The sequence below is a fragment of the Mastigoproctus giganteus genome, chromosome 9 (assembly GCF_048544385.1).
Source record: "Mastigoproctus giganteus isolate SK-2022 chromosome 9, ASM4854438v1, whole genome shotgun sequence".
Classification (NCBI taxonomy): Eukaryota; Metazoa; Arthropoda; class Arachnida; order Uropygi; family Thelyphonidae; genus Mastigoproctus; species Mastigoproctus giganteus.
Window position 1 is genome coordinate 78,382,924 of NC_143583.1, and position 12,030 is coordinate 78,394,953.

The 12,030-nt window shown below is 35.6% G+C and overlaps 1 protein-coding gene across 2 annotated transcripts in view; it reads left to right on the forward strand.

Moving 5' to 3' along the window:
• LOC150080475 (CTD small phosphatase-like protein 2) overlaps window positions 1-12,030 on the forward strand; it is a 237,138-nt gene that overhangs the window by 133,582 nt on the left and 91,526 nt on the right. For both annotated transcript variants that reach the window (XM_090381305.1, XM_090381306.1), the window contains exon 4: window positions 1,090-1,246. In XM_090381305.1, coding sequence (XP_090237431.1) covers window positions 1,090-1,246 — 157 coding nt within the window. The remainder of the gene's footprint in view (window positions 1-1,089; window positions 1,247-12,030) is intronic.

The window sequence follows — 12,030 nt, forward strand, 5'->3', positions numbered from 1 at the left end:
TTTTCAACATGAACTATATTAAAAATAAATCAGGAAACCGTTGTCTTGAACAATGCGAGCATGTTTAATGCTCAGCATGTTTAATTACAACATACTCGCATGATGTTGGAAGACACTTGCTTAAGAAGTTCATCAGTAAAAGTCACATTAATTTGTACCTAATTGGATGTTTGTTACTTTTTTTTCAATATTAATAAATAATATTTCAAAATATATATATATTTTTTTTAATAAACACCTTCCTACTCTATTCCATTTTTTAAAAAACTTTCGCCCCCCCCCCCTCCCAGCTTGAGCTGAGGTGTGGCTCTTCGGATTATCTCTCTCTTTTTTTTTTTTTAATTAGATCAAAAATGGCTCTTCACTCAAAAACGGTTGCCGACCCCTGGCATAGGGTGTCGGATGAGAACTTGAGAACTTAATAAAAATTTGGAATATTCTACAAAAACTTTATTATGAAATTAATTTTACTTATGTTATTATTTTTTACTTATTTTACTCACATTTTACATATTTTTTTATATACTTGAATAATAAATTTATGCTTAATAAACTGTGTGTTTAAACACTTAATTTGTTGTTCTTATCCTGAAAATATTACTACTAAAGTAACAATATCAGGAGAAAAAAAATTTTCGGAGTACTTCTCTGATAGCAAAGAATGAGTACCGGCACCTATTTTTTTACAAAAAAAGCAGTGTATATGTATTTACACATGTATTATACCCTGTATAATATATACCCATATACAGGGTGAAAAGAACATTTTCCGATTTTATTTTAAAAAAATTTTTGGAAAACACAACATAACATCCTGTTGATTAATCATAGTGTTTAAACTGCATTCCTTCATTTTGGATATACTTTTTATGCCTTACAAATGTGGAAATTGGATGGAACTTTTTATTTATCCTGTTGTCAAGGTTTGAGGTCCTGAAAATTCAGTTAAAATTACGATGTGAAATTTTCTAAGATAGTTAGCTAAAGCATTCAGTTTTTTGTCCTATATATAATTAATAGTAATTATAATTAAGAAATTAAAAATTTGCTTTTGTTAAAACAGCATTTCAGTTATGTTTTAATTTACAGCCGCAAGGGAAAAAGAAGACAAGACCTCTAACAAGACGGCAGAAGTCTGCCCAGAAAAAAGCACAGGAAAAGAAATATGTTGATGATAATTTCATTTGTAGTGTTGCATGTTCAAAGACTTCTATCAAAAAGCCATTTTCAAAAAATGCAGATACAGGTAAATTAGATTGATAAGTATAACATTTTTTTTTTAATTTCCATTCTCTTTTGCTCTTGCGTTGTCATATACACACACACACAACTGGTATAGAGAAACACTCACTCTAAATAATTAGAAAGCATTTTACATAAAACACAATATTATCTTTCTTCAGTTAGGCCTATGGGGTTGGGAATATTCATATTGTGAATTAAGCAGTTGACACCAACCGTGTTAAAGCATGTTGAATTAAAATAAAATAAATAAACACAAAAACCAATTAAATAATTTAATATTACTCTAATAAAATGATGTAAAAATACTAATTACATAGTATTTATTGTAATTAGTATATTTACATCTTGTTTTCCGAGTAATATTAAATTATTTAATTGGTTTATGTGTTTATTTATTTTATTTTAATTCAACATGCTTTAACTGCTTAATTCACAATAAGAATATTATCTTTTGCTAAGGCATAGACTGCCCACTAACAGTTTACCTGAAACCAAGATAACATTCCTAATTATTCATATTTAGTTTAAGAAAAACAGATAAATAGTTATAGTTTAGTAATTGGAATTATTTTTATTTTTAATCTTTTAAGGGGAAGAAAAAGTTTTATATCTGCACTGGGGATCGAAGAAGCATTGAAAAATGATTTAAAGTTAAACTACAAGTGAGAAAGGGCTGCACCTTGCCGCCACTTCCCTATAATTTTCAGGAACCATTTAATAAGAGAATGCAAGTTGCTGACAAAGTTTAATATGAGAGGTGTAAAAATTATATCACTGCAAGTGATATAATTTTTACATGTGCTGTTAAATAGCAGCCTGCAAGAACTTCTGGAATCGCTGAATAAAATAAGGATTTTTTACAAATTTCACAGTTTCATAAATAAAATTGGTTACACAAAAAGAAAGGCTGAATCATATGAAAAGGATAAAAGTTACAGTGGTTGCGAGATAAGGAAAATTTAGATTGCATAACAATAGAATAAGTAGAGCAGGAAGTTTAGGAAGCTGGGTAAACAAAGTTATTCGGAGAAATTTGTTGAAGGACAAAATTCAGTTTATAAGTTTATTTTAACATATGGAACCGAGAGCTGGTTAAGAAATAAAGGAATTGATCAAAAATTGGAATCTTCAGATATTTAGGAAAAATAATTGCAACTAACATATCGATGTAATGGCACAACCATGATAGTACAGATGAGGAAATAAGAAAATTTTCAGGTAACAAATATCTAATCAAAAGTATGTGTAGCAAACTTAACTTTTGTGGACATGTAGAGAGGATGGAAGAAGAGATTAATTAAACAGATATATGATTAAGAAATTAATGTTAATGGGCCCAGAGGCAGATCGGGAAAAGATGATTTAATGGTGTCAAGCAAGCATTAGAAGAAAAGGGCCTATTCTAGCCAGTACTAAAATCTAAAAGGAAAAGTGGATGGAGAGCTGATGGTGCAGGACTGATTTGGACAATGGTGTATTTTGCCAATGATAGTACATTTCATTTCACCTTGCACTTTTAGACACTTGCTATATTTCTTTGTCTTCTTCCACTCAACCATCCCTTTATCCATAGCAGGAACTTGTCCTTAATGCCACACTGCTCCAGTTTGTACAGCAGTCTGTTATTTGCAACAGTATCTAAAGCCCTCCTGAAATCCAAGTATAAGATGTCAAAATTATTTTTTGCATCCAGTTCCTTGGTCACTGCATCATAATAACCCATCAGGTTGGTTAGACTGCCCCTTAACAAATCCATGGTGTGACTGCAGTGTAATTTTGTAATTGGTTATCCAGTTTTCTCTCTGATCGCTCACTGAGGGTAATGGTAGATAGCTCTCTGTCTTATAACTTCTCCACTAATGCTGGTGTACCCCAAGGTTCAGTTCTTTCCCCACACTCTTTTCCTCTTTATATTAATGACCTGGAAATTCTATCCATAGTTTTGCTGATGATAGCACATTGCATTCCACTTTCTATTTTGAGAAACCTTGCCCTGCTCAATCAGCTTCAACTTCTCGAATATCTACTACAAATTCCTTAAATGCTGATCTCCAGTGGGGAAAGATAACTTAATTGATTTCAATCCTTCCAAAACTCAGTCTTGTCTTATATCTCGCAAAAAAGGATTCTTCTGCCCCTATGCTTATCTTTGGTGACGCTCTGATTTCTAGGAAAAATGATGTCTCTTTTGGGGATTACCCTGACTTCTAATCTCTCTTGGCACAAGCACATTACAAATATTGCTTCCTCTGCATCTAAAAAACTTGATTTTCTCTTTCATTCTCAGCATTACTTTTCTTCGAAACAGCTGTTCGCTCTGTACAAATCGCAAATCCGCCCTACCACGGAATGTTGTTCCTACATCTGGGGCTGTGCCCCCAAAACCTCTCTCAGGCTTCTAGATTCCATTCAGAAGAGGGTAGTTAGGTTAATTAATGACTCCTCTCTAACAGAGTCTCTCCACTCGCTGTCTCATAGACGTACTGTTTTTGCTGCATGCCTCTTCTACAGATACTTCCATGGGCACTGTTCTTCTGAATTGGATTCTATAATTCCCGCTCTCTCTTTCAAAACAGTCCGAACACGTGCCGCCAACATCCATTTACTGTCCAACTTCAAACTCACAGAACCAACTTTTCTACTTCCTTGTTTATTCATTCAACTGCCGTTTTCTGGAACAAGCTTCCTTCATACGTATATCCTGAAAATTACAGTCTACAGAAGTTCAAGTCTAATGTCAACAAATATCTTCTTTCATCTTGTCAACCTCCAACCCAAACATGGTACTAAGTACTATAGGTTCCTATACCTCTTGTGTTTGGGGTTTTCATAAAAAAAAAAAAAAAAATTGCATTTCAGTTCAAATGGTCCTGCATTGCTTCTTTAGCCAGTGATTCTATTATTTTCCACATAAATGACTGCTGTGCAGACAAAGAGGAAGGATGCCATCAGCATTTAGCTTACTCAATCCATTCAAAGCCTTAAACAGTCTCAATCAGATCTCCTAACAGTATGCAGCCAGGAGGAATCACTGCCTTATGCTATGAGATAATCACCTCCTTATCCCGCCGACAAAATTCCATTGCATCTTTGACAAACCCCCATCAGCTGTCCTGGCAGCATGTCTGAACTGTTCAGAGAACTTCATGTACAATGATTGTACAGTTAACTGCAGGTATTTTTTATTCTCCAGTACCCTAAGTGTGTTACCACACAGTTGGTATGTTATTCTGGAAATATTGCTATCCATATGTAATACTTTGTATTTGTCAATATTAAAATTCAACTACCACTTCTCAGCCCATCTGCCCAAATCTGCTTGCAGTAGTGTACACATTACTGTCATTATTCACCCTGCCAACCTTTGTATCATCTGCAAACTTGGAAAATAAAGCCTCATATGCCTTCATCTGGGGGCTTAGAGAGGAACAGGCATTCTGTGTGTTATCAGACACTCAGTCTAAAACACTGATGGATCCAATATATTTCTATCTCAGAAGATGATTTAGGAGAAGTCCGGTTGGCCTCCCTCCCTAAAATCCACTCGTGCACACCCTCTCGATGGTAAGCCCTGTTATGTCACTTAGGTGGCAACAAACATGTAGAGTGGTTCTCTTCAAGACGTGTGGTCAGTGTGAAGAGGAAAAGACCAAACCCTCCAGCACAACGAAACAAATGACTTTCAGTCCCCAGCGGCTTTCACTCCCCCTCTTATGGCAGTGAGAGGATCAGAGTGGAAGCAGAGGGTGCTAAGAATCTCTGGGTACGACCAGACTGCCATGCACAGAAATTGAACTTCGCTGGTTTCAACATAAGATAGCTCATCGGTGAAGCCAGGATATTAGAGCTGGAAAAGGAATTAGAAAATGTGAATTGGAATATCATCGGTTTGGCTGAAATAAGAAAGAAATGAATCACTTATAAGTTTATCAAGTGGAAATCTGCTGTACACCAATGGAAACGGTTAAAGGAGCGAAAGTGGAGTTGGCTTTCTGGCCCATAAAGATATAAAAAACAACATTTTGGAATTCAAATGTACATCACCAAGGGTGTCAAGACTACCACTCATAATTTCTAAGAGGTACAAGCTAAAGGTTATAATGATTTATGTACCAACATCGAGCCATGATGATGAAGAGGTTGAAGAAATGTACACCGAAATTGAGTCTTCTAAATTAGCAGAAAACCCATTACACTATCATTATGGGGAACTTCAAAGCTAACGTTGGAAAGAGACAAAACAGCGCAGTAGGGGAACTATAGAAAATTTTGGAATTGGTGAAAGAAATGAAAGAGGTCAAAGACTTGTGGAATTTTCAGAATCTGAAGGATTGTCAGTAATGAACACTTTTTTCAAGAAAAGGGTGAACAGAAATGGACATGGAAGAGTCCAAATGGATTAACAACTAATGAAATCAACTTCATCCTCACTAGCAGAAGATATATTGTGAATGATGTTAATGTCCTGAACAAGGTAAATGTTGGAAGTGATCACAGAATGGATCCACAGATCCACAGCTGATATAGATGTAAGAAAAGAAAGGGAAAAAGCTGACTCGAGTAGATAATACGAAGGTGTTTGAGATAACACAAAAGGAGAAAAAGTAGTATGTACTAGAACTTAAGAACAAGTTTGAGCTTCTGCAGACGGCTCAGGACCAAGATATCAATGAGGAATATTACAACTTTCTGAAACTGATAAAGCCCAGGAAATCCAAAGAAGAAAAAATTAGTCAAGAAACACTTGTCATGATGAACCGAAGATGACAAATGAAGAGCAAGATAAACACTGACAAGGAGAAAATTGAGTTATGCAAAGCCATTAGAAAGAGACTTAGAGAGGACTTAAGAAGATTTAACATAAGTAAAGTAGAACAAGCATTAAGGGAAAACAAAGGAATTAAATCAGCAGCTATGAGCAGTAATAGAGAAAGACAAATGATACTGAAACTGAAGAATAGTGATGGTGTACCTATAAATAGCAGAAGACTACTATAGAGAATTATACAAGGAAATTATGCCAGCAGTAGGGAAGATGGATCGCAAATTAGTACGTCATACCCGATATTCTTCCTGATGAGGTAGAACATGCATTGAAGAATCAGAAAGTCCTGGGGGAAGATGAAGTTACTGTAGAGTTGTTAAAATTGGGAGGAAGAGACATGGCACAAAAGCTGGCAAAACTCTTCACAAAGTGCATTAGAAAAGGTGTGATGTCTAAGGAGTGAAATAATGTAACCATAGTTTTGCTGCATAAGAAAGGAGATAAATCAGAAATTGGAAATTATAGACCAGTTAGCTTGTTATCACACATCTACAAGTTGTTCACAAGGATTATTACTACTAACAGATTAGAAAGAATACTTGATGATAATAAACCGAAAGAGCAAGCTGGCTTTAGAATAGGATTCTCAACTATGGATCACCTTCACTGAATGTCATAGCTAATGGAGAAAGCAAATGAATATAAAACACCATTATGTCTGGCATTTGTGGTTTATGCAAAGGCATTTGACTCCATACAGCATAAGAGAATGTTTCGGGCACTGGAAAGACAAGGCGTAGATACCCATATATCATGGTTTTGAAGAAAATATATAAGAACGCTACCTCTTTTATTAGACTAGACAAAGACAGTAGCAAATTTAAAATTGAGAAAGGAGTTCGACAAGGAGACACAATATCTCCAGAGTTGTTTACTGTTCTCCTTGAGGAAGCTTTCAGATTAGACTGGGTTGCAGAAAGGAGTTAGTATGAATGGAGAGTACCTAAACCATTTACGATTTGCAGATGAAATTGTGGTCATAAGCCATGATCCCAAAGAATTAGAGGAAAATCTTAATCAGTTATGTAGAGTTAGTAAGGATTTTTGACTGAAGATAAATATGGCTAAAACAAAAGTAATGCTGAACAACTATGCCATAGAAAGGGATATAATGATTGAAGGAGCAGTAATTGAAAAGGTGGAGTCATGTACTTATCTGGGACAAGTCATCAACTGTAATAATGATAAATGGCTGGAAGTCAAGAGAAGGATAAATTTTGGATGGATTCAGGAAATATAGTCACATACTGAGGAACGATATCCCAATTTGTCTGAAACATAAAATAATGAACCAGTGTATACTATCCACCATGACTTATGGAAGTGAAACTTGGGCACTCACCAAAAGAATGAAAGAGAAGCTGAGAACGACACAGTGAAGAATGGAACAAATTATATTGGGAATCAGACTGTTAGATAAGAAGAGAAACACATGGATTGGGCAGCAAACTCAAGTAAAGGACATTCTTATCAGAACTAAAGAACTAAAATGGTATTGGGCAGGACACATAGCTCAAAGACATGATGACAGATGGACTAAGAAAATAACAGAATGGTACCCAAGAGTAGCTAGAAGAAAACCTGGAAGACAACGACGGAGATGGACCGATGAAATTCAAGACGTTTTGGGTAGTAAATGGATGGCCATTGCACAAAACAGAAGGAACTGAAAGTTGCTGGAGAGGCCTTCATCCTGTAGTGGATTGATAATGGCTGATGATGCCTTCATTAGTATCATTAATAAATATTGAAAACAAAAATGGGCACAACACTGAACCCTGGGGAACTCTACTAATAGTCCAAAAAGAGCAATGCTCAGTATCTACCACTTTGTATTTCCCACTGAATCATCCCTGGAATTTGTACAGCTGTTTTTTTTTTTTTTTTTTGTGGAACAGTATTAAAAGCTTTTCTGAAATCTAAGTGTATGAAGTCAAAATTATTTTTTGCATTCATTTCCTTTGATTTTGTGTCAAAGTATCCAACCAGATTGTCAGACAACATCACTCCTTAAGAAATCCATGCAGTGATTGCAGTATAAATGCAGGATGCCATTATTTTCCCTGTAACAGAAGTCAAGCTTACAGGTCTGAAATTACTAAATTCAACTTCTAATCTCCCTTTATGAATTGGGGATACATCACACATCTCCAGTCCGTCTATGGTGACTTTCTTTGAATCCAAGGATGCTCTTATAATTATGGCTAAAGAATTGCTGGTCTCTTTTGCTGCTTCTCTTAATGTAATTGGTAACCTCAGTAATATTGGCAGAAACCCTTGTTAAAGTGAATCCCACTTGTGCAAAATAGATTCCTTCTATCTACAAGTGCAGAACATGCTGACAAAAATTTCCCCTGAAAATGCAATCCACATGGCTTTCAGCATATATTACTTCTACTAACTTGCTGCATTTTTAGGTGTGTTCACCTGTATGTATATGCATATGTGCTTATTGTCTTCACCATGTCCATCTATCCACATATAACAGTTTGACTTGCAATGGATGGATTTTCATGAAATTTTATATTTGGAGCTTTTAAAAATATTTCTAGCCATTACAAATTTCATTAAAATTGGATCGATAGAAATCCAGAAATTACTGTTTATTCTTTTCCATACAATTTATATAGAAAAAAAGAAATCCATATATGCTTCACGTGTATTGTTATGTAAGACTTGTGAGCATTTTGTCACTTTTGAAGAGATACATATATATAACAAGAAATGAGGCTTAAAAAAATATACAGAAGAAGAGTAATAGATAATATATGGTTGCAATTAAACTGAATGACTAAATAGTTCAGAAAATATAAAACTATAGATATTTATCAAGTGTTCTATAAAGTTATAATCTTAGTAATTAATTGATAAGGAGATACCTGTATTTACTTTTCACTTTTATTAATTACAGAAAATTAAAAAAAAAAAAAAAAAATCATTTAACTTAAAGAGGAAAAATCAAATGCACCTGAAGTGTACATTAACTTGTTTTGGTATATAACTGGTATCTTCAGTGATATTCACAAAACTCTTGCACCAGCTTTGTTCAAGTTAATCCAGTCTCTACAAAATTTATATCTTTTCTTTCATGTCTAAGCAAAATTGCAAACACATACACATTTTGACCAACCCTGATTCTAATCCATCTATCCTTATTGCAAAAAAATTTACCCATTTCCCTAATAGTAGAGTGTCCAAATAAAACTAAATCTTGAACTAGAAGAGCAGCGTGCACTTGACTATTCTGTTACTAGGGTCTGAATCAGGGCTGCATCACTTGGCAGGTCACTATACTTGTGTCACTGATGAGTTCCCAGTGTTATTTGTCTCTAGGCCAAGCACTCTTTCCTTCAGTAATTAAATTTGCCTAACAATGCACCAAATTTTAAATAAGGAGGTGATTATCCCTTTGTATATGGCAATGGTCAGGCCACACCTTGAGTACTGCATGCATTTCTGGAGGCCTTATTTTAGAAAGAATGTAGAGCTGCTGGAATGAGTATATAGAGAAGGGCAGCGAGATTGATGAGGGGAACAAAGGGGTGCTCTTACCAAGAAAGGCTTAAGTTCTGCAAAATGCAGCATATGGAGACTAGGCACCTGCATGGTGATCTGATTGAGATGTATAAAGCCTTGGATGGTTTGAGCATGCTCAGTGCTGATGGAATTCTTCCTCTTGCTCAGATTATGCACTTAAGGGGGCATAAATTCAAATTGAGGAAAGACATTTGCTGAATAGATGTTGTGGAAATTTGCCTTTAGCCAGCGAGTGGTTGATTTCTAGAACAAACTTCCATCTGTCATTGTGGAAGTTGATAGCTTAAATGAATTTAGGGAAGAACTGGACTAACTTTTGAATTGAAGGAATAGGTGAAAGGGAAAGTTTTTTTCTTTTTCTTTTTTTTTTTTTTTTTCTGATGTTGTATAAGCGTGCTTTCTGCATCATATGCCTCTACTAATGCTAATGTGTATCAAGCTGTATCCTCATAATGTAAGGAGTATTGGATCTCTTCATACTGAGGAGATGACAGAGCTTTTCCCTAGAGAACAAAAGGGTTTTTGGGTATGAAAATTGTATGAAATTCACTCCATATAACTAAGCAGTACTAGTGGGTAGGTAATTATTGCTTGAAGTAGCCAAAATTGTGTTTGGACTTCAGAGCAAGGTTAAAAATTTTTCTCTCTGTCCCTTCATCCCATCTTATAACTAGCATATTTTTTTTTTTTTTTTTATGAAAACCCCAAACACGAAAGGTATCAAAACCTATAGTACTTAGTACCGTGCATGGGTTGAAGGAAAAGTATGGGGGGAGGGGGATGCCGGAAACTTTGCTCTTGAGACTAAACATGGGTTTCACCAGTTGATGAAAGTCGCATTGTTACAAGGTCCAGTATCCTTTTCATTTTGAGCTTACACCTTTATAACAAATCCATAGAGGAGTACTGAGCTAAACTCACAGACAACAACAAATTTCCCATGAATTAGCATTAGCATTAATAGCATTAGTAGAGGCATTTGATGCAAGAAAGCAAGCTTATGCAGCATCAGCCAAAAAAAAAAAAAAAAAAAACCCCACTTCCACTTCACCCCTCTGTTCGTTCAAAATACCTGTCCAGCTGAGCCTTAAACTTATTTGCGGAAATTTGCCTTTAGCAAATTTCCGCATGTCTATCCTACATCTGTCTTTCCTCAATTTGAATTTATGCCCTCTCAGGTGATTTTTCTGAGCTAGAGGAAGAATCCCATCAGCATTGAGCATGCTTAAACCATTCAAGGCTTTATACACCTCTATCAGATCACCTCGCTGGTGCCTAGTCTCCAGACACTGTAATTTGCAAAACTTAAGCCTTTCTTCGTAAGAGCACCCCTTTGTTCCATTCACTAATCTTGTTGCCCTTCTCTGTACTCGTTCCAGCAGCTCTACATCCTTCTTGAAATGAGGCCTCCAGACCTGTATACAGTACTCTAGGTGTGGCCTGACCATCGCCTTATACAATGGAATAATCACCTCCTTATCCCTGCTGGAAAAATTCCTGTATATCATTGACAATACTCCATGAGCTACTCTTGCAGCCCGTCTGCACTGCTCAGAGAACTTCATATCTGCCTGCACAACCACCCCCAAGTCCCTTTCATTCTCTACCACTGTCAGTGTAGTACCACAGAGTTGATACGTTGCTCTGGGGTTGCTGTTTCTCATGTGTAGTACTTTACATTTGTCAATGTTAAACTTCATTTGCCACCTCTCAGCCCATCTGCTCAACCTTTCCAGATCCTGTTGCAGCAGCATAGTGTCAGTAGTGTCCTTGACAACCCTGCCAACCTTTGTATCGTCTGCAAACTTGGACATTAAGCCCGATATACCATCATCAATATCATTAATCAATTACTGGTTCAAGAGGTGTTAATTTTCCAAGACCTGTGTGAAGTTGGAGTTAGTTGCACCTATTTACAGCTCTAGATTACCTAATGAGTTTTTGGTGATTTTTTTTTACTTATTTGTATTTCAAATTGTGTATATTTTCTTAGTAGTGATTTAAACCAGTAATAAATTACAATAGTTGGTATCAAGAGTTTCTGTTAGTGTCATCATTTGAAGCAGAATTGTGAAGTAGGATATTTCAAGTACTTCATCTTATTAGTGCTTTATTGATTGAATTGCACTGCATAGAATAAAGATACACTGCGTAGAATAGAATATAATAGTATAGTATAATTCAATTTCTTCTAATTTTTAATTATAAATTTAGTTGTAATTATGGTGAAGATTAGACTAACAGGAATACTAGGACATGACATTTCAGGATGGTGTGACTTCCAGAGAATTGCTATAGGAAATTTTCTTGTGAGCCTTGTTTTTCTGGCTGTGGTATGTATTTGAAGCTATCTCTAGAAAGACAGGGTACTGCACAGATTTCTTTGCATATCTTAGGTGCAAGGAGAGTAAGAAAATGAAGCA